General features: G+C 39.2%; 1 protein-coding gene across 23 annotated transcripts; it reads left to right on the top strand.

Annotated features, from left to right (window-relative positions):
* The first annotated feature begins 933 nt into the window (after positions 1-933).
* ZNF32 (zinc finger protein 32) lies at positions 934-5,856 on the top strand. 23 transcript variants are annotated; one of them, XM_014836138.3, is made up of 4 exons: positions 934-1,158; positions 3,043-3,105; positions 3,525-3,664; positions 4,918-5,856. In XM_014836138.3, exons 3-4 carry the CDS (start codon positions 3,595-3,597, stop codon positions 5,667-5,669), a joined length of 822 nt encoding a protein of 273 aa, XP_014691624.1. In that variant the 5' UTR covers positions 934-1,158; positions 3,043-3,105; positions 3,525-3,594; the 3' UTR covers positions 5,670-5,856. The 23 variants fall into 23 exon arrangements, with proteins under 23 accessions (XP_014691624.1, XP_044614000.1, XP_070347838.1 ...); XM_044758042.2 differs by having other exon boundaries at positions 1,056-1,158; positions 3,043-3,210; positions 4,876-5,856; XM_044758049.2 differs by having other exon boundaries at positions 1,057-1,158; positions 3,043-3,158; positions 4,876-5,856.
* The last annotated feature ends 17,044 nt before the right edge of the window (positions 5,857-22,900 follow it).

The raw sequence follows: 22,900 nt of genomic DNA on the forward strand, positions 1-22,900 counted from the left end.
GGGTTCAGGGGTTTGGATCCCAGATATGGACCTACACACCACTCATCAAGCCATGCTGTGGAGGCATCCTGCATACAAAACAGAGGAAGACTAGCACGGATTTTAGCTCAGGCACAACCTTCCTCAAGCAAAAAGAGGAAGATTAGCAACAGATGTTAGCTCAGGGCCAATCTTCCTCACCAAAAAAAGAAAGAGAAGGAGAAGAAGAAAAATCCTATTTGTTACCCTAGAAAATACTGTTTTCTCTCCATAATTCATAGGGTAGATGCAGAACAATTTTTTTCTGGGTTCAATCACATACCTGCCTTTGCTCTGAAGGAATAGGATAAGGGGGTCTCCTGGCCTATACCCTGGCCCTCCCAAGAAGCCAGGCCCCCTTCGCTATCACCCGACCCTATCCTGGGCTCCCCACCAGATAAGAAGACTTTCCAGAGTCCCACAGCCAGTCAGTAGTGGAGCCAACATGCAAATTTAAGACAACTCCATAGCCTGCTCTCTTACCCGTTATTTCCAGGGTGAATTCCGACCCAAAGGGATCGGAGGGAATAGCTGTCCACCAGACCGAAGCACACTCCTCCCAGCCCTTGAACTTCTCCTGAGGTGTTCCAAATTCCCCTTTCCCACAGTCTCTGCTTGAAGGATTTGCTCCTTGCTTCAGAGACCTAATTATAGAACACCCGGTCTTTGCTCATGCAGCGGCTCGACACATAGCCCCTAAGCACCCAAAGCTTTGTCACTGATTTCTCCCCAAGGCTCTGTTTTCTTTCCATGAAACCCTGCAAGAGCCCTGGATTCCCGATTTCCTGGCTCAGCAGGCGGCTTCACGAGGCTGCCACTCCACGTCTCGCTAATCTGAGAGGCCCAATGGCTCCTCCATCCTGGTTCTACGTCCGGGAACAAGTGGGGTCCTCGGGCTCCAGGTCAAAGCGGGGCGGTCTGAGACCCAGCGCCCGCCCGGACCCGCGGAGCCCAAGGACCAGGTCGCGCCACCGAACTACGTTTCCCACAGTGCTCCGAGAAGTCGGGGCTGCTGAGGCCCAGGGTCCGAAGGACGGGCTCGCGCGGAGCCTCCTGGGAGTTGTAGTCTTGTCCGCTCGCGCCGGCGCTGCTGCGGGCTCAGCGCGGGCCTTTGTCTGTCTGCGGGCGCGCGCCGCTGCGGTGAGTGTGGCCGCCGGCCGGGTCCTTGCGCCCGGGCGAGGCGGGGCTGAGCCGGTAGGCTGCTGCGCCCGGGCCCTCCGGGGCCCCCGCGGCACTGAGCAGGCCACGCCGGCCTGGGCAACGAGGGAGGCCCGCCCCGAGGGGAGAGGTCTGCGGCCCGCAGAGAAGGGTCCGGCTCGAGCGGAGCGCGGGGTGCTGAGGTCCAGCACGCACGGGGGGCTTGGGGGTGCCTGAGGCAGGAGAGGGAGTCTGCCCGGAACAGCAGGGCCCCTCCGACGGGCGTGGGTGAAGACCTCGCATCCTGGAGACACGGGAGGGGGAGCCGCAGGCAGGTGTGCCCCGGCTCCGGTGAGGGTTTCAGAAGATGGACAGGGGAAAGGACGGTCTCTCCAGGGAGGGTGACCGGGCGAGAGGACAGACTCTTCTGGGTGGAGAATGGGAGAAAGGACGAAGTGGATCAGCTGTGGAGAAAATAACCACTCTTACCCAAAATCTCCTAACCCTGAAACTGTCCCCAAGAGTTCCCAAGACAGCAAAATTACCCCCTCTTCTGGTCCTCTCCTGAGGACTCTCAGCTTTAGGCCTTAAATCTGTAGGTCATGTCAGAGACCCTTCACATTTGAGTCTTTTATTCTCCCAGGAGCCACCTGACATGAGTGTTTTTAACCTATTTAGTGAGGAAAGAGAGTCAGGGCTATTTGGTTACTTGCCCAAGGTCATAGGGAGCAGGAGTGAGGTGAGAATCCAGGTCTCTCATGGCCTGCTTCTGAGCTTTCCCAAAGAATAAAGAGTCTTTCTGTTAGGAAAAGCCACATTTTCTATTATGAAGCCACTTTCTCCAAAATCTTCAGGAAATTAATTCCCCAGACTTGTGATCTAGGGAGAAAAATAAGACAATTTCCCTTTATTAATAAGGGAGATTCCTGAGATGCAGCTGAGTTGCTCGTTGCTGAAGATCTCACAGCATGTGGAGAGGCAGAGCTGCCAATTTGACCCGTTTGTTTGACCAAACTCTATCTGCTGGACCACCCAAGGACTGAGTCCAACCTCAGGCAGCAGGTGCCACGTACTTTCCCCTGGCTTTTGGTGGATGTGCAGTTGTTGAGCAGTAACACCTTGAGCTTCCAAATGAACGTACCGTAGTGTCCGGGGACTCAGATAGAGGATTCCTGTGTAGCTTGTACTCCAAAGTGGAGCTGAGTCCTCCAAATAAGAGTTTAAAATGCCTCTCCAGTCATCACAGCATGTAGCAGAATGTGAAATTGTCAGGAAGACCAGGTGCTTAGGTTAACAAAACAGAATTGTAGCATCACATTGCTATTTCGTTAAATCAGGAGGCCAGCATTTTGATGGGACATAGTAGAGGGATTATACATTGAACCACTGTGTAAAGTGTAAGAATTCAGTAAATAGGGTCCTGAAGTAAGGAGAGAATAGTCTTTAAAAAAAAACAGTAGAAAAAGATAACATGGAGCAAGAGGATTCCTAGGATCTGGAAGAGTAGTAAAGTCTGGTCAAGCCCTGTCCCATTCTGTTCCATTTCCTAAGAATTCTAACAGCTGTTTAGTGATGAGGAACCAGAGAATTGACTAGTGTAAGGGCACAGGCTTTGGATCCAGAAAGTATCGGTTGAACCTTTGAAACACCTTGACTCCTTACTGGCTCTGAGAATTTGGGCAAGTTATTTACCCTAGTTCAGGTGCCTGTGGCTTGGTTTTGGAGTCTGAAGTAGGTCTTCCTTTTCCAAGAATTGACAAGTATTTACAGTTCCTCAGAACTTGTATTGTATCTTGAAGAGTAGGAGGGGGTGGGTCTGGATCTGGAGCCTCCTCAGAATTGCTAAAAGGTAACATAGGGAATCTCTTGTCTGTCCTTATAACCTAGGGGGGAACTGGAGAGGAGAGCTGGAGCCATTTCCATCGTGGAACTAATCATGGAGCCTGAAACGTGGGTTTTTTAGAATCTGAATTCCTTTGGAGGCTTGGAGGACAAAATAGCAGGTGCTTAGGTGGGGGAAGGAAGTGGAAGTTTCACTCACATGCCAAGGCTAAGGTACAAAAGGAGTGGCCATTATATTGGGGTTGGCAGAAGGAGATGTGTCTTTACTCTTTGTGTTCTCTGCTTTCCCACCTCCTGCTTCCTCCTGGACTCATCTGTGTGTGGTCATGGTACCTTTCAGCCCATTTTATAGTGACATTATAGGAGACTAACATTACATCAGGCAATCCAAATTTCCTCCATTTTCTCATACCCCAAACTGGAGCTCCTGTTAACTTTAATCCTTCTCACTTATCAATTCTCCTGCCCTTTCCTCTTTATTTTTGTTGTGCTGTTTTGTTTGTGTGTGTTTGTTTTTTCCTCCTCAGGTGCTCAAGAACAGCCCATGGAAGAATCATATAAAGAGGTGGTGATTAAGGTCATACAGCAGGAGTGGACATGTTTGGATTTCCAGCAGCTACCCTGCTGGACTGTCATGGAAGATATGCCCAGAATGTAGCATTTTTCAGTGAGTGAGTCGGTTGATTGCTGGGATGCTCTCGGCTCACCATATTCCCTGTCCCTGTCCCCAGCACTGGTAGGCAGGCTGAGGAAGCAGAGGGGACATTCCTGTGGTGGAGCTCAGCATTCCTGGGGTTACAGAGAAAGCCTGCAAGCTGGAGTTAGAAATAGCAGTAGAAACAGAGCAGGAGAACAGTCCTGACATGGAGGTAGTCTCTGAGAGAATAAATGAGCGGCTTTAAATCTCAGTGCAGTCAGATGACGAAGGGTAAGGCAGGGGAACAAGGACAAAATCTCCCAAGGATGACTCCAAGAAAACTGGTGAAGTGATGAGTGGTGCAGTAGGAGGCTCAGATGCAGGGCAATATTGGAAAAATACTACCAATATCTGCACAGAAAGTGTTTAACTTCCCGACCAAAACTGATTTCAATTCCACCATAGCTTAGTGAACTGAAATAACATGGGTTTTAAAGGGGAAAATTCCTTGGATCAGATTCTATAATTGCCCTGGCTTGATCTGTGGTATCAGACAAGTTATTTAACTTCCTTGAGCACCAGGCTTATCTGCAAAATAGAACAATAAGCTCTATGTTGCAGGGTTGCAGGGACTAGAGATAATAGATGCAAAGTACCAAGGATTCTGCTGCATATTTCCTGACATCATGGAGCTTACTCCACTGTCAGGAGAGCAGACTGGAGCAGAGGTGGATTTCTCATGGAGCTAATGAAACTTAAGTTCTAGGACCCCTTTCTCACATTGGTCTCTTCAAAGCCCTGTACCTACTTTTATACTTTTTCTTGATGGAGTCCCTCCAAAATTTTAAAGCTTAGGCCCTACACAGCTTGGGTCCATACCTATTTTGGAGTTAGGTAAAACTTGAGTATGGGCCTCTATATGATCCTGTATAATTTTCTTAATTTTTCTGAGCAAACAGAGATAATCATGTCTACCTCACAAGATTACATGGTAGGCTAAATTAAACTAAATTTAGAGGCAGTACACTGCTGTGCAGCATGCCCACATTTGAATCCCAACTCTGTGCTTACCTAGCTGCGTGATCTTTGACAACCGCCCTATGCTCTCATTTCCTTATCTGTAGCAATCTTACAGGATTGTTTCCAGGATTAAATTATCTATGCAAAGTTCATGGTATATTGTCTGGCACATAATAAGCGCTCAAAGCATTGTTTCTTTTTTCCCTGTTCTTCTCACTCAGCATATTGGTGCATCTTACATGACTTCCCTCTCATTTTGCCAGATGTGATGACAGAAGCCCACCACAAATATGATCACTCTGATGCCACAGGATCCTCAAGCTGGGATTTCCAGAATTCTTTCAGAAAAGAGAAGCTGGAACAAAAATCCCCAGATTCTAAGACACTACCGGAAGACTCACCTGGAGTGAGACAGAGGGTCTACGAGTGCCAGGAATGTGGAAAATCCTTCAGGCAGAAGGGTAGTCTAACATTACATGAGAGAATCCACACTGGTCAAAAGCCCTTTGAGTGTACCCACTGTGGAAAAAGCTTCAGGGCCAAAGGCAATCTTGTTACACATCAGCGAATACACACAGGAGAGAAGCCCTATCAGTGCAAGGAGTGTGGGAAAAGCTTTAGTCAACGAGGTAGTCTGGCCGTTCATGAAAGACTCCACACTGGACAGAAACCCTATGAGTGTGCCATTTGTCAGAGAAGCTTCAGGAATCAAAGTAACCTTGCTGTTCATAGAAGAGTTCACAGTGGTGAGAAGCCCTATAGATGTGACCAGTGTGGAAAAGCCTTCAGTCAGAAAGGCAGCTTAATTGTTCACATCAGAGTCCACACAGGCCTGAAACCCTATGCCTGCGCGCAATGCAGGAAGAGTTTCCACACCAGGGGGAATTGTCTCCTGCATGGCAAAATCCACACAGGAGAGACACCCTATCTGTGTGGCCAATGTGGGAAAAGCTTCACCCAGAGAGGGAGTCTGGCTGTGCACCAGCGAAGCTGCTCACAAAGGCTCACCCTGTGACCACTCTTCAAAGGAAGTTCTCTTTATGGATTAAGAGTACATCATCCTCTGAGGTCAAGCAACCTATCCAATTCTGTGGAATGAATGGAGACTCTTTCAGAAAGACCATCATTCGTTAGGGCAAACTGACTTTTCCTCTTTACCCCAAATGAGTATGAAAAATAAACGTCGTTTATTATCATTATCACATATGTTTCATAATTTCTGAAAGTTTATTTTGACCTAATTTCCCAAGCTATCTCCATTAATCTAGAGCGTAACTGGAGATTGTATGTAGCAGATACAGATTTTAAATTTATAGTTGACACCACCAGCCTTCTTAAAAAAATCAGGCCCTTATCAATCCCAAGGTTCTTTTCTTCTCTGCATATTCAAATTAATCTTGTTTTGCATGCAAGACCACTGGGCAGAATTAATGAGGTGAATCTAACTACTTTAATAATCCTTTTATTGAACATTGTATTACCTAGATGATACCCCCTAATGACCTATTCTAACAAATCACCCACGTCCATAGCTGGGTTCCTAGCCTTTCCTTACAACAGGAAGTTCCTTTCTAAGCCTGCAGAGGTGTGGAGTCTGTGCAGTGTGTTTTACTTCAGTCCTCCACTCCTAACTGGATAGAGAGAATTTGCCTATAGCCCAAGAGCAGACAACCATGTGTGCGATATTTTTGAGAATCCTAAGCCTATTATCATGTCCTCTATTAAATGGACTCCTACTCCCTGGGAGACACAGTGACTTGCACTCCCTTTTTGGTGATAGTAGCAATATCTCAGGGTTGGAGTCACCTAGAAAGGACATAAGTGTCTTTATCACTGAGCCCAGATTTGTAGTCAATAACGAAGTTCCAGTCCTCTAACAATTCTATCCTCTTCCTCCTACACACACACACATGAAGAAATTTGGAAGGATAACCTAATATTTTTTTTACCTCTAGTGGATGAAATTTGAAGAATATTGGAGAGGAAAAGTTGGTTTTAAGGGGGAATTTCCATATTTTTCTTAACTTAGCCACCTCTAAGTTTTCATGCTGAGCATTTATGTAATTAAAATGATGAATGTTGTAGATGTGTGATTTTCTTAATAAGCTACCATTCCATTCTTTCTAGTAGATCCTGTAAGCTGTAGGTTCCTTAATGCCAAAAGCTTGATAGCAAATCTTTATCATCTAGAGAGGTAAATTTTACAAAAGGTCTTTGGGCATGGAAACACTTTAGAAACACTATGGGTTTGAGTAATAATACAGAATTGCTCCCAAAGATACCCTGATAACATTTAAAGATGCATACAAGAATGTTCATATCATCCTCATTCGTAATAGTCATAAACTGGAAATAAATGTCCAACAAAAGGTAAGGTAATAAATTGTGGTATGTTCATATAATGAAATATGACTCAGCAATAAAAAATAACTGATACATGTAATAATATGGATGAATCTCAAAGCCTTATGTTGAGTGAAAGAATCCAGATCCACACACACATGCAATATAGTATATAATTCCATTTATATGACTTCACAGAACAGGAGGAACTAATCTATGGTACTAGGAGTCAGACAGCGGTTGCCTCTATTGGGGGAGGGCGGTCGGAGTTGAGGATTGACTTGAAAGGGGTACAAGGCAACCTTATAGAGTGAAAAATGTTCTATACCTTACTTCAGGTCGTGGGTGCAATTGTCAAAATTCATCAAACTCAACACTTAAAATCTATGCATTTTATTATATTTAAAGAATACTTCAATAGCAATAAGGCAGTTTAAAAATATTGCCCATGAGTTCTTTGACATTCATCCCATGATGGGGTGTGTGTCAACTCCCCTGAATCTGGGCAGGCTTGTAACTGCTTCAAACAATAAAATACAGCACAAGTGATGCTACATGACTTCCCAGGATAGGTCTGAAAAGCCCTTTAAAGGACTGAAAGTTTCTGCCTGATTCTCTTGGGACACTTGCTCTGGAGAAAACCAGCTGCCAAGTAAAAAGTCCAACTATCTGGAAGCCACTGTGCTGGACAAGCTGCATGTGAGTGCTTGGGGGGACAGGTTCAGCGGAGCTCCCAAGAAAGCCAGCATCCACTCCCACCCATGCAAGTGAGCTACTGTAGATGCCCAGCCCAGTGGAGCTTTCAGATGCCTGCAGCCCCGGGTGACATCTGACCAAAACTGTACGTGAGACCCCCTGACCAAGAGCTGCCTTCCCAAATTCCTAACACCCCAGATCAGGCGGAAAATTAAAGGTTATAGTTTTATAAACCACTAAATTTTCAGGGTTTTTGTTATACAGCAATAATACTTAGAACGTCTTTTTTTTAAATGAACATATGTTTTTTAAAAGGAGAAATCTGGAGGAGCAACTTGATATAACTCACTGATTTAATCAAAGCAGGAAATTATGATTCACCAGAAAGCTTAAGATTTAAAAATAAACATTCCCTTTGACAAAATAGGAGGCAAGGCATAGGTAAGTTATCCCAGATCCAAGTTATAAAGTGAAGAAGTAGAAGCTGGTCTCCAGCAGTCCTGCGCTATAAGAAATGTATATAAATGTGTGTGTGTGTATATATATCACTCGGACTCCTGGTTCTGCACAAAGGAGTAAATAAAGAGTAAATAAGTCAGAAAATATAAATGATCTTTAAAAACATTATTCCTATTTTATACATATATTGTTAATTTCTTTAAAGAATTTTGGCTGCTTATATTAAAATAATAACAAAAGAGAGTTCCAGTTCAAGATTGCCATGAAGGAAGATCCTGAACACACCTTTTCCCACGAACACACAAAATCTGCAGCTACATATGGAACAATTTCCTCTGGAAAAAAGCTAAAAACTAGCTGAGCGACTCCTACACATCCAGCAAATGAGAAAAAAACCCACACTGAAGGGGGGAGGAGAAGCTGAGACATAATCTCGCTATAAACCCCACCCCTGGCATGGCAGCCCACAATCAAGAGGGAACTCCAAACCTGGAGCTCCTCCCTGAGGAGAGAAGGGTTTGAACCCCACACTGGGCACCTCAACATTTAAGGCCTGCACCTGAGAGATAAGCCCCCAAAACATCTAGCTTTGAAAATCAATGGGGCTCACATCCACGAAACCCACAAGGCTAAAGCAAAATGAGAAATAGCCCTGAAAGGGCTCTTACCCCCAATTCACTCACCCCAGAGATCAGCACAGAGGCAGCCAAATGAGAGGCACCCAGACTTTACGTAAAAGAGGCTTATTGGCTTATCTTAAAGCACTGGACTGAGGGGCAGGCATCTAATTTGACACATATCTAGGGGCCTTCTGGGGGTACTCTCCAGGGACAGAAGCTTACAGTCCATCTTTGCTCTCTCCCTCTGCCTGGCTCCGGCTAACACACAGAAGCTTGTACCTCCTCTGGTACTCTGATTTTTGCAGCTGCCACACACAGGACAACGCTAGACTGCCTGGCTCTTGTGGCCAGTGGGGCTTATGCTCAAGGACCCTACAGCAGTATGAACAGTGGAGTAAGAATTATTAACTGGCAACTGCTCCCAGGGCACAGCAAGAGGCAACAGTTTGAGGAGCCTAGGCTTTCTGTGAAAGAGCCCTGTTAGCTGATCTTCATAGCTGTGACCTGAGAGGCAGATTTCTAATTAAAAACCCGGGTAAGGGCACACTGTAGTCCTCTCCAGTGACCTCAGAGGGTGAGCACTATCTTCACACTCTCCCTCTGCCATGCTCTACAGCACCAGGGTCAACCAGAGAGGAGCCTGTACACCTGTCTGGTGCCCCAGGTTTTGTGGGTGCTGTTGAGGGCATGCCCCTTGATTACCTTGCTCTGGTGCCCCATAGGGCTTGCATTCCTGTGTCCCATGGGACTGTAAAAGATAGACAGCTGTTGGCTGGCTACCAGTCCTGGGGCACTGCACAGACAGCAGACTGAAACTCACCCCCAGTCTTTCTGCAAAAGAGGCCTATTTGCTTGTCCTGGAAAACGGACCTGAGGGGCAGGATTCTGGTTTGGCACACATCTAGGGGACTCCTGAGGTGCACTCTAGGGTGGAGGCCTGTTGATGCCATGGTTCTGCTATCCCTCTGCCTGGCTCCAGGCCACTGATAGCTCCTGAAAAGGAACTTGTACACTCATCTGACATCCCAGTTTCTGTGACTGCCACACACAGGATACCTCTAGAACAGTGGCTTTGATGGCCAGTGGCCAGTAGTCCCACAGAACTGTATATATTTTCACATACTTTAAAGCTGCTGCCTGAAGGTCTGGCTTCCAATCAGCCTGAATCTAGGTCTTAACCAAGATTCTCCCCTTTGGGAAACTGACAGGTCTTGGCATACCTTCAACTACTAAGAGCTGCTGAAAATAAAATAGGAAACTTGGAGAATCACAAGCGTTTGAGAGAGAACAAAGAACTAGGGCAGGGTTGAAAAGGTTTTCTCCTACAGGAGGTCATTCCTTCAAGACTGGGAGAAGTGGCTGTTTTATCTAATGCAAAGGCAACCTACCAAATGGGAGAAAATATTTGCACATCATATATCTGACAAGGGGCTAATATCCAAAACATATAAAGAACTCATACATCTCACCAACAAAAAAACTAACAACCCAATTTAAAAATGGGTAAAAGATCTGAACAGACCTGTTTCCAAAGAAGATATACAGATGGTCAACAGACACATGAAAAGATGTTCAACATCACTAATTATTAGGGAAATGCAAATCAAAACTACAATGAGATAATCACCTCACACCCATCAGAATAGCTATAATTGACAAGACAGGAAATAGCAAGTGTTGGAGAGGATGTGGAGAAAAGAGAACTCTCATACACTGCTGGTGGGAGTACAAACTGGTGCAGCCACTATGGAAAACAGTATTGAGATTCCTCAAAAAGTTAAGAAGAGAAATACCACAAAATCTGCCTATTCCACAGCTGGACATTTATCCAAAGAACATGAAAACACAAATGTGTAAAGATACGTGCACCCCTATGTTCATTGCAGCCTTATTCACATAGCCAAGACTTGGAAGCAACCCAGGTGCCCATCAAGGGACAAATGGATAAAGAAGATGTGGTATATATGCACAATGGAATACTACTCAGCCATAAAAAAGAATGCAATCTTGCCATTTATGACAACATGGATGGACCTTGAGGGTCCCTTGAGGGTATTATGCTAAGCGAAATAAGTCAGAGGGAGAAAGTCAAATATCATATGACCTCACTCATAAATAGAAGATAAAAACAACAACAAACACACACATAGAGATAGACATTGGATTGGTGGTTCCCAGAGAGGAAGGGGGAGGGAGGAGGGTGAAAGAACTAGGCAAATGTGTGTGATGATGGATTGTAATTAGTCTTTGGATGGTTAACATGGTGTGACCTACACAGAAATTGAAATATAATGATGTACACCTGAAATTTATAGAATGTTATAAACCAATGTTACCACAATAAAAAAAAAATACAGAACAATGACAAAAGTAACCGCAAAAAAAGAAAAAAAGAATTATATAGAAAGGCTGGCCTTTTTTCCCTTACTGTTTCTTTCTACAAAAAACTCAGGATGAAAATTAAAGATTTGGAACATAACGAATTGCTTGCCCATTCAGCTTATGAATAAATACCATGTCTAACTTTATTCTACTAAGTTGTTAACATAAAAGTGATTTCTACATCCCTGAGAAGGTGATTAAACTGAAGGACTATGACCACAATAATACTTTTCTGATTTTTCTATAAATAAATAAATAAAAATATACCATAATAAATAACTTAAAATGTTAGTGAAGTAAAATACATTTAGCATAGACTCTGATATTCTAAAGATGCATATAGTCATCTCTAGGGCAAACACACACACATGCACACACACACACACACACACACAAACGGACAAAGCTAAAAAGTCAAGAGAAGAGACAGAGTGGGTTACTAAAAAATACTTAATTTGCCTCAAAATATTTGATTTGCCCAAGAAAATGGAGGGAAGGAGAGGTGGAAAAAGGAAACAAAGAGCAAATGATAGTAACAGAAATAAAACAATGCTATGATAGACATCAATCTAGATATATCAATAATTAAAGTAGCTGTAATAGAAGTAAATATCATAATTAAAAGACAGCTATTTTCAGGCCAGATATAAAATCAAGTCCCAAATATATGTTGTTAACAATAAATGATGTTAAAATAAAGACAAACAGATAACATTTTTAAATGGAAAAAATATATCATGCAAGCATTAAACATAAGAAAGCTGAGACTTCTTGTGCTTAAGTAGACATCAAGATGAAGAATCTTATCAGCTATATAGAGGGTCATTTCACAATGACAAAAAGATCAATGAATCAAGAAGATATAAGAAATTAAAATGTTTATTCGCCTAATAATAAGGGTCCCAAATACATACAGCAAAAATTGAGAGAACTAAAGGAAATATAAACACCACAAAAATAATAGTTGTAAATGTTGAAACCTCTCTATCGTAACTGGTAAAACAAGTAGGAAAAAAATCAAAAAGAATATGGAAGATTTGAACGGCACTGTCACTGAACTTGATCCCGTTGATATTTATGGGACACTACATTCATCAAAGCAGAATACATTCTTCTCAATTGCATGTGCAACATTCCACAAAGTAGACCATATGCTGAACCACAAAACAAGTTTCAGTAAATTTAAAAGATTTAAATCATAGAGTATATTCTCTGACCACTACAGCATTAAATTAGAAATCAATAATAATAAAATATCTAGAAAATCCTCCCAATCGTATGGAAATTAAACTACACACTTCTAAATAACCCATAGTTCAAAGAATAAGTCACAAGGAAAATTGGAAAATATTTTGAAGTGAAAGATAATGAAAACACGTGTTGAAGTTTGTGGGAAGCAACTAAAGCAGCCCTTTCTTTCAATTTAGTTCTTTAGTTCAAAAGAAATTCAGTTTTTAATTAAATACCTTCACACAAAGTAAACTCTGGGCAAAAATGGTTTCATTGATAAAGTTATCAACAACTCAAAAAAAAATAATACAATCCCTGCATATTTTTTCAAAAAATAAGAGAAGAGAATATGCCCAAATAATTTCATGAAGTCAGTATTACTATGTCTCTAAAACCAAAGAAATCACAAGAAATCTACAGATCAACATCCTTCATGAAAGTAGAGACAAAATTTTAGCAAACTGAATCCAACAATATATAAAAATACATACATCATGACAAAGTGTGGTTTTTAAAATTAACGTGCATTGCAAAAATCTAAATTTTCCCCCCAACACAGCACCATACAGTACTCCCAAGTAAAGACTCAAATGTGTTTCGTCTACCTGTAATTTCCACAGATATTAAGGAAACATAGTATGGAGATGTGTGTCTGCAGGTGTCTGTGTATACAGTAGATCTTCATTATTCGTGGAGTCCATATTTGCAAATACACCTAGATGCTAAAATTTATTCATAACCCAAAATCAATACTCTGTGTATTTTTGTGGTCATTCACAAACACACTCAAAGTAGTGAAAAATGCGAGTCACCCAGCATGCAGCTTAGTTCCCAGCTGAGGGTGAACAAGGTGTCATTATGCTTCTTGTTTCAGTCCTCATACTGCAACAGGCATCCTTTTCATGGTATATTTAGGGGCACATTTTTCAGTTTCATGGTTTTTGTTGGTGATTTTGCTGTTTAAAATGGCCTCAAGTGTAGTGCTAAAGTGCTATCTAGTGTTCCTAAGCACAAGAGGCTGGGATGTACCTTATGGAGAAAAACACATGGGTTATATAAGCTTTGTTCAAGAATGAGTTATACTGATGTTGATCATGAGTTCAGTGTTAAGAAATCAACAATATATATTAAGTAAGCTGTCTTTAAACAGAAACATACAAAAAACAAAGCAATATGTTGATCAGTTAATGAAAATACTGTGACCAGAAGCTTACAGGAAACCTAACCTTATATTTCTCCTAGGAGTGATGCTTCCGTGTTTGCTAATTTAATGTTGACAGAGGCTTTATAGAACATAAGTACTGTGAATAATGAGAATTGACTATACATACATGTATACACACATATATATTGCATATTTTTATAAGGTATATATTGTATATTATATTTATTTATATAAGTATGTAGAGTATAAAATAGATTTAAAACAAGTCAATAAATATCAAAATGTTACATTAAAATGCTAGGCTAAAGCTCCTCACGTACCCAATGTACTTTTAAGTTAAAACTGAGTATAGGGGCTGGCCCTGTGGCCAAGTGGTTAAAGTTCCATGCGCTCTGCTCAGCAACCCAGGTTCACAGGTTTGGATCCCAGGTGCAGACCTACTCTGCTTGTCAGCCATGCTGTAGCAGCATCCCATATACAAAATAGAGGAAGATTGGAAGATGTTAGCTCAAGGCTAATCTTTCTCATAAATAAATAAATAAAATATATAAATAAATAAATAAAAACTGAGTTTGGGGGCAGCCCACTGGTGTAGTGGTTAGGTTTTCAAGCTCCGCTTCAGCAGCCTGAGGTTTGCAGGTTCGGATCCCAGGCATGGACCTAGCAGTGCTCATCAAGCCACACTGTGGTGCCGTGCCACATAATATAGAGGAAGATTGGCACAGATGTTAGCTCAGCAACAGTCTTCCTCAAGCAAAAAGAGGAAGACTGGCAACAGATGTTAGCTCGTGGCTAATCTTCCACACACAAAAAAAACAAAAACAAAAACTGAGTAAACAAATGCTACTGAAGTGCAGAATTTTGCCCTAGTAAAACAAATATTTATCTTTCCCCTGACTTTCATTATAAAATATCAATATACCTGTGAAGTGGGACTGACCCCACACAATAAAAAATAACACACCAGAAAGCTGGAAATGTTTGATGTTAATTTATTTATAGGAAAATAATTTTTCAATGAGAGCTAATATTTATGGAATACTTACTTTTTGCTAGACACTGAGCTAAGCCTTATATCCTTAAAGTCTCACAGAAAACTTCCTGGATAAGCATGAACTATAATTTTCAGGAAAGTGAAGTCTAGAGAGGTTGAATAAATTGTGCAAGGCCACATACGTGGTTAGAGATTAAAAAAAGAATCAACTGGAAATTTTGGAACTGAAAAATAAAATAACAAATTAAAAACAAATGAGATGGGCTCAATAGCAGAGTGAATATGCCAGAGCAAAGAATCAGTAAACTTGAAAATAGAATAATAATAATTGCTCAATCTGAATGACAGAGAGAAAATAGACTGAAAAGAAATGAGACAATAAGGAAAGAGCTAACATTTGTACCACTGATGTGTCAGAAGAAGAGAAGAAAAGAAGTATGGCTGAGTGGGTATTTCAAGAAATAATGGCTGAAAATTTTCCAAATTTGGTGAAAAGCATAAACCTCTAGATTCAAGAAGCTTAGTAAATCCCAAAGCTGATAAAACCAAAGAAATCCACACCAAGACATCATAATCAATCTTCAGAAAATCAACCATAAGGAGGAAAAAACCTTGAAAGTAGCCAGAGATAAATGAAGCATTGCCTGTAGAGAATCAATGATTTGAGTAACAGTGGATTTCTCATTGGAAATCATGGGGGCCAAAGGAAATTCGCACACATTTTCCAAATGTTGAAAGAAAAGAACTCTCAAACTTGAATTTTATACCCAGTGAAAATATCCTTCAGGAATGAAGGGGGAATCCATCATTTCTCAGATGAAGGAATGCTCAGAGAATTTGCCAATTGCAGACCTACCCTAAAAGAATGGATAAAGAAGGTATTCAAACAGAAAAAAAATGAAGAAAGAAGTAAAATTGAAATGTGAGGAAACAACAAAGAATAAAAGAAAGAGTTAAACTATTGGATAAATATAATAGACTATTCTCTTATGTTTTCTAAATTATGTTAGACAATTGAAGCAAAAACTATAAACTCTCTGATGTAGTTTTCAATGTATGTAGAGTAAATAGTTAAAGCAATTATACTGTCAAAGGGTGAGAGTAAAGGGACCTTCCTGGAGGTACGCATATGGCCTACTTCCTTAACAGGATCACATCACACATAGTGATCGACATCTTTACTTTTTCTCCTTAAAAATATCCTGAATTTCTCTCTACATTACATCATTTATACCTACCTGAATTGTTAATAGACGTACCATACTTTATTTACACATTCTCTGTTGATCAATATTAGTTTTCAAAAGTTTACTATCACAAACAGTGCTGCAAAGAACATCTTTGCACATAAGTGTGAATAGTTCCACAGAATATATTCCTAGAATATTCGCTAGAATAAGATTTACAGAGATGAGCAACCATCACAGTAATCTAATGACATAAATTTCCACCACACCAACAACAACCCTCATTGCCATTTGCAGTCACTCCCCACTGCTACCCTGTGCTCCATGAAATTATAAATCTAATATCTGTTTCTATAGATTTGCCTTTTCTGGATATTTCACATAAGTGGAATTATACAATATGTGGCTTTTTTCATTTCATGTAATGTTTTTGAGGTCCATTCATGTTGTAGCATGTGTCAGTATTTCATTCCTTTATGGGTGAGAGTATTCCATTGTATAAATATACCACATATTATTTGCCCATTCACTGGTTGATAAACATTTGTGTGGTTTCCACTTTTTGACTATTAAAAAAAATGATGCTATGAACATTCACATGCAAGTCTTTATATGGACATATGTTTTAATTTCTCTTGGGAATATCTCAGAGTAGAATTTCTGGGTAATTTAGTAAAACCATATTTAACTATGTTTGTATAAAAAACATATTAATATACAAAAATACATATTTAAAACTATATTTAATGATAAACTCAAAAACTGCTATCCAAAATGGACATTTTGGCATTTTATATTACCACCAGCAATGTACAAGTGTTCCAGTTTCTCCACATTCTCCCCCAACATTCGCTAGTTATTGCCTGTCGTTTTGATTATAGACATTCTTTAGGGCATGAAGTGGCATCTCATTGTAACTTTAATTTGCATTTCCCTAATATCTAATGTTGTTGAGGAGATTTTCATGTGCTTATTATAGGTTCATATATCTTCTTTGGTAAAATGTCCATTCAAATCCTTTATTTAGACACATTTATCAAGATACATTTCTTATACCATAAAATTCACCCATTTTGAGTGTACAATTCAATGGTTTTTCTATACATTCACAGAGTCATGAATCACCACACCACACCACCACCAAAATCGATTTTAAAACATTTGCATCACCTCAAAAAGAAACCCAGTACCCATAACCAGTCATTCCTCATTCCCTTCACTTCCATCCTCCAACTCCTGGAAACAACCAATCTACCTTTTGTCTCTATAAATTTGCCTTTTGTGGATGTTTCATATAAATGAAGTCATACAATATGTCATCTTTGGTGACTGGCTTCTTTCACTTAGCATAATGTCTTCAAGGTAAATCCATGCTGTAGCATGTATCACTACTTCATTTCCTTTTATTGCTGAATAATATTCCATTGTATGGATATACCACATTTTATTTATCCATTCATTAGCTGATGGGCATTTGGGTTGTTTCTACTTTGTGGATATTATGAATAATGTGATTATGGACATTTGTGTACAATATTATGGGTAGGATTAAGTTTTTAATTTCTCCTGGTTATATAACTGGAAGTGGAATTGAAAGGTATTATGATAACTATATGTTTTATCTTTTGAGGCACTGCCAGACTATTTTCCAAAGTGAATGGACCATCTTACATTCCCACCAGCAATGTATGTGGACTCTAATTCCTCTATAACCTCACCAATACTTGTTATCTGTCTTTTTGATTATAGCATCCCAGTAGGTATGAAGTGGTATCCCATTATGGTTTTGATTTACATTTCCCTGATGACTACTGATGTTGAGCATGTTTTCATGTGCTTATTAGCAATTTCTATATCTTCTCTGAAGAAATATATATTCAGATCCTTTGCCCATTATTATGAGCTGAACTGTGACCTCCAAAATTTGTATGTTGAAGTCCTAACCCCCTGTATCTCAGAATGTGACCATATTTGGAGATATAGTCTTTAAAGAGGTGATTACGTTTAAATGAGGTCATTCGTGTGGACCATAATTCAATAACAGGTGTTCTTATAACAAGAGGAGATTAGAAAACTCAGAGGAAGACCATGTGAAGATGAGGGAGAAGATGGCCATCTGCAAGCCAAGGAGAGAGGCCTCAGAAGAAATCAACCCTACTAACCCTTTGATCTCAGACTTTTTGCCTCCAGAATTATAAGAAAATAGATTTCTATGGTTTAAGCCACACAGTCTTTAGTACATTGTTAAGGCAGCCCCAGCAAACTAATATACTCATTTTAAAAATGTCTTATTATTGGGGCTGGCCCCGTGGCCGAGTGGTTAAGTTCGCGCGCTCCGCTGCAGGCAGCCCAGTGTTTCGTTAGTTCGAATCCTGGGCGCGGACATGGCACTGCTCATCAGACCACGCTGAGGCAGCGTCCCACATGCCACAACTAGAAGAACCCACAACGAAGAATACACAACTATGTACCGGGGGGCTTTGGGGAGAAAAAGGAAAAAATAAAATCTTAAAAAAAAAAAAATGTCTTATTATTGAGTTCTAAAAATTCTTTATTTATTCAAGATACAAGTCCCTTGTGATATATCTGATTTGCAAATATTTTCTGCCATTCTATAGGTTGTCTTTTTCACTGCATTGATCATTCATTTTTTGTCCATTTTTAAATTGAATTGTTTTTCTTATTATTGGGTTGTTAGATAGATCTTTATAGTCTTGATACAAACTCATACTGAATATATGATTCGTAAATATTTTCTCATAGTGTATGGTTTGTCTTTTCACTTTCTAAATGCTGTCTTTTGAAGTGCAAAGAATTTTAATTTGGATGAAGTCCAATTTGTTCATTTCTTTTACATTGCTTGTACTTCTGGTGTTGTAGCTAAGAAATGATTTATAGTTTTAACTCTCACAATTAGAGATTTATAGTTTTAATTTTCATAATAAGGTTAGTAATCCACCTTGACTTAACTTTTATGTATCATGAGAAGTGTCTAAACTTATTTTCTTTTGCAGGTGAATATTCAATTATCCCAGCCCCATTTGTTGAAAAGACTATCCTTTCCTCCATTGAATTGCCTTGGCACGTTTGTCAAAATTTAGTTGACAAAAAAATATAATGGTTTATTTCCACAATCTCAATTCTGACTGATCTATATGTCTACCTTTATGCCAGGACCACACTGTCTTGATTACTGTGGCTTTGTAGTTAAGCTATGAAATCAGAAAGTATAAGTCCTCTAACTTTGTTCTTCTTTTTCAAGATCATTTTGGCTATTCTGGATTCTTTGCCTTTCCATATAAATTTTAGAATCAGTTTGTCAATCATACAGAAAAAGCCTGCTGGGAATGTGATAGGGATTGCATTGAATCCATAGACCAATTTGAGGAGTTTTGCAATCTTAAAACATTGAGCTTCAATTCCACAAACAAGGAGTGTCCCTCTACGCAAATCTTTTAATATTTCTTTCTGTAATCACTCGTAATTTTCAGTGTACAAGTCTCAAATTTATTTTGTGAAATTTATCCCAAAGCATTTTACTGTTTTTGAAGCTATTGTGGACGGAATTTTATTTTCATTTTTGAATTATTCATTGCTAGTATATAGAAATAAAATTTGTTTTGTATAATGGTCATGTATTTTGCTGAATACATTTATTCTACTACAATTCTTTGGTCGATCCTTTAGGATTTTCTACATACAAGATCATGTCGACTGCAAATAAAGACAGTTTTACTTCTTCCTTTCTATTCTTGATGCCTTTTATTTCTTTTTCTTCTATCAGTTCACTGGCTAGAACCTCCAATATAATCTTGAATAGAAATGGTAAGAACTCATATTCTTGCCTTACACTCAATAATAAGAGAAAAAGCATCATCCTCTCCCCATCAGGTATGATATTAGCTATAGGTTTTTCATAAATATCCTTTATCAGGTAGAAGAAATTCCCAGCTTGTGAGAATGTTTATCTTAAGTGGATGTTGGACTTTGGTCAATGTTTTTTATGTTTCTAATGAGATGATTGATCATGCAGCTCTTTCTCCCTTTATCCTATTACTACAGTGCATTGCATTACTTGATTTTCAAATGTAGAAACAATCTTGCATTTAGGGGATAAATCTCACCTGGTCACTGTGTATAAGCCTTTTTATATATTTCAGGATTCATATTATAAATCTTTATTGAGGATTTTTGTAGTTATATTTGTGAGGGATAATGGTCTATAGTTTTCCTTTCTTGTGAAATCTTTGACTTTGCTATCCGGGTAATATTGTCCTCATAAAATGAGTTGGGAAGCATTCATTTCTCTGCTATTTTTTGGAAGATTTTTGAAGAACTATTTGGGTATTTTTTCTCCAAGACCCAGGAACTACCCCAGGCCACTTAAACCACAAACTCTGAGAGTGAAGACCAAGGCTCAAGTGATTTTTTAAAAATATTTTTGACCTTTTCTTTTTTCCATATGATTTGATATACATGTACATAGTGAAGTAATTACTACAGTAAAGCTAATTAACAAATCATCTCCTCACAATTACATCTTTTTTGTGACAAGAGCACCTGAAATCTACTCTTTTAGCATATTTCCTGTATTCAATACAGTATTATTAACTATAGTCATCATGCTGTACGTTAGATCTCTTGGCGTATCCTACATAACTGCAACTTTGTACCCTTTGACCGACATTTCCCCATTTCCCCCATCCCCCAAGCCCCTGCTAACCATCATTCTGCTCCCTGCTTCTATGAGTTACAATTTTTTAGATCCACGTATAAGTAGAATCATGCTGTATTTGTCTTTCTGTGCCTGGCTTATTTCACTTAGCATAATGTCCTCCAGGTTCATCCATACTGTCACAAATGACAAGATTTCCTTCTTTTTTAAGAATGAAAAATATTCCATTGTATATATATGCCACATTTTCTTTATCCATTGATGGACATTTAGGTTGATTGTGTATCTTGGCTATTGTGAATGAACAATCTTGGCTGCGATGAACACAGAACTGCAGATATTTCTTTGAGATACTGATTTTATTTCCTTTGGATATATATCCAGAAGTGGACTTGCTGCATCACATGGTAGTTCTATTTGAAATTTTTTCAGGAACCTCCATACCGTTTTCCATAATGGCTGTGCCAAATCACATTCCTACCAACAGTGTACAAGTGTTTCCTTTTCCCCACATCCTCACCAACGCTTATCTCTTGTCTTTTTTGTAATAGCTATTCTAACAGATTTAAGGTGATATCTCATTGTGGTTTTGATTTGCATTTCCCTGATGATTGGTGATGTCAAGCATCTTTTCATATATCTGTTGGCCATTTGTATGTCTTCTTTTGAGAAGTATCTATTCAGGTCTTTTGCCCATTTTTCAATCAGGATTTTTGTTTTCTTGCTATCAAGTTGTTTGAATTCCTTATATATCTTGGATATTAACCTCTTACCAGATGTGTGGTTTGAAAATATTTTCTCCCATTCTATGTGTTGTCTCTTCACTCTTTCGATTGTTTCCTTTGCTGTGCAGAAGAGTTTTAGTTTAATGCAATCCCATTTATGTATTTTTGCTTTTATTCCCTGCGCTCTTAGGGTCATAACCAAAAAATCATTACCCAGACCAATGTCTAGAACTTTTTCCCTATGTTTCCTTCAGTAGTTTTACAGTTTCAGACCTTACATTTAAGTCTTTAATCCATTTTGAGTTGATTTTTGTATATGGAGTGAGAAAGAGGTCCAATTTCATTCTTCTGCATGCAGATAACCAGCTTTCCCAATACAATTTATTACAATTATTAAATTTATTACAATTTATTAAAGTGATTGTCATTTTCTCATTGCATGTTTTTGACGTTTTTGTCAAAGATCAATTGACCATAAATGCGTGGATTTATTTCTGAACTTTCTATTCTTTCCATTGGTCTGTATGTCTGTTTTTATGCCAGTGCGATGCTGTTTCAATTACAATAGCTTTGTAGTATATTTTGAAATCAAGTAGTGTGATGCCTCCAGAATTTTTTTTAACTCAACAGTGCTGTAGTTATTCATGGTCTTTTGTGGTTCCATATGAATTTTAGAATTGTCTTTTCTATTTCTGTGAAAAATGCCATTGCAGTTTTGATAGGGATTGCATCGAATCTGTAGATCACTTTGGGTAGTACGGACGTTTTAACAATATTAATTCTCCCAATCTATGAACACAGAATATACTTCCATTTATTTGTATCTTCTTAACTTTCTTTAATCAATGTCTTATAGTTTTTAGTGTACAGATCTTTCACTTCCTTGGTTAGATTTGTTCCTAAATATTTCATTTTATTTTTCTATAATATTGTAAATGGGGTTTTCTTAATTTCATTTCAGATTGTTCATTGCTGGTGTATAGAAACACAACTGATTTTTGTATGTTGATTCTGTATCTTGCAACTTTACTGAATTTGTCTATTAGTTCTAACCGGTTTTTTTATTGGAGTCATAAAAGTTTATAACATTGTGAAATTTCACTTGTACATTATTATTTGTCAGCCGCCATAAAAATGTGCCCCCTCACCCCTTGTGCCCAACCCCCAATCCCCTTCCTCCTGATAACCACTAAACCGTTCTCTTTGTCTGTGTGTTTATCTTCCACATATGAGTGAAATCATGTGGTGTCTGTCTTCCTCTGTGTGGCTTATTTCGCTTAACGTAATACCCTCAAGGTCCATTCATGTTGTTACAAATGGCACTCTTTTGTCTTTTTTTTACGGCTGAGTAGTATTCCATTGTGTGTGTGTGTGTGTGTGTGTGTGTGTGTATACCACATCTTCTTTATCCAATCATCAGTCAATGGGAACTTGTATTGCTTCCACATCTTGGCTATCGTGCATAATGCTGCAATGAACTTAGGGGTACATAGGTCTCTTTGTGTTGTTGATTTCAAGTTCTTTGGGTAAATACACAGTAGTGGGATAGTTGGGTCATAAGGTATTTCTATTTTCAATTTTTTAAATTTTTTGAGGAATAGTTCCAACCATTTTTTAGTGGAGTCCTTAGGGTTTTCTATGTGTAAGATCATTTCATCTGAAAATAGAGACAATTTTACTTGTTCATTTCCAATATGGGTGCCTTTTATCTCTTTGTCTTGCCTAATTGCTCTGGCTAGGACTTCCAGTACTATATATATATATATATAT

The sequence above is a fragment of the Equus asinus genome, chromosome 2 (genome assembly GCF_041296235.1).
Source record: "Equus asinus isolate D_3611 breed Donkey chromosome 2, EquAss-T2T_v2, whole genome shotgun sequence".
NCBI lineage: Eukaryota > Metazoa > Chordata > Mammalia > Perissodactyla > Equidae > Equus > Equus asinus.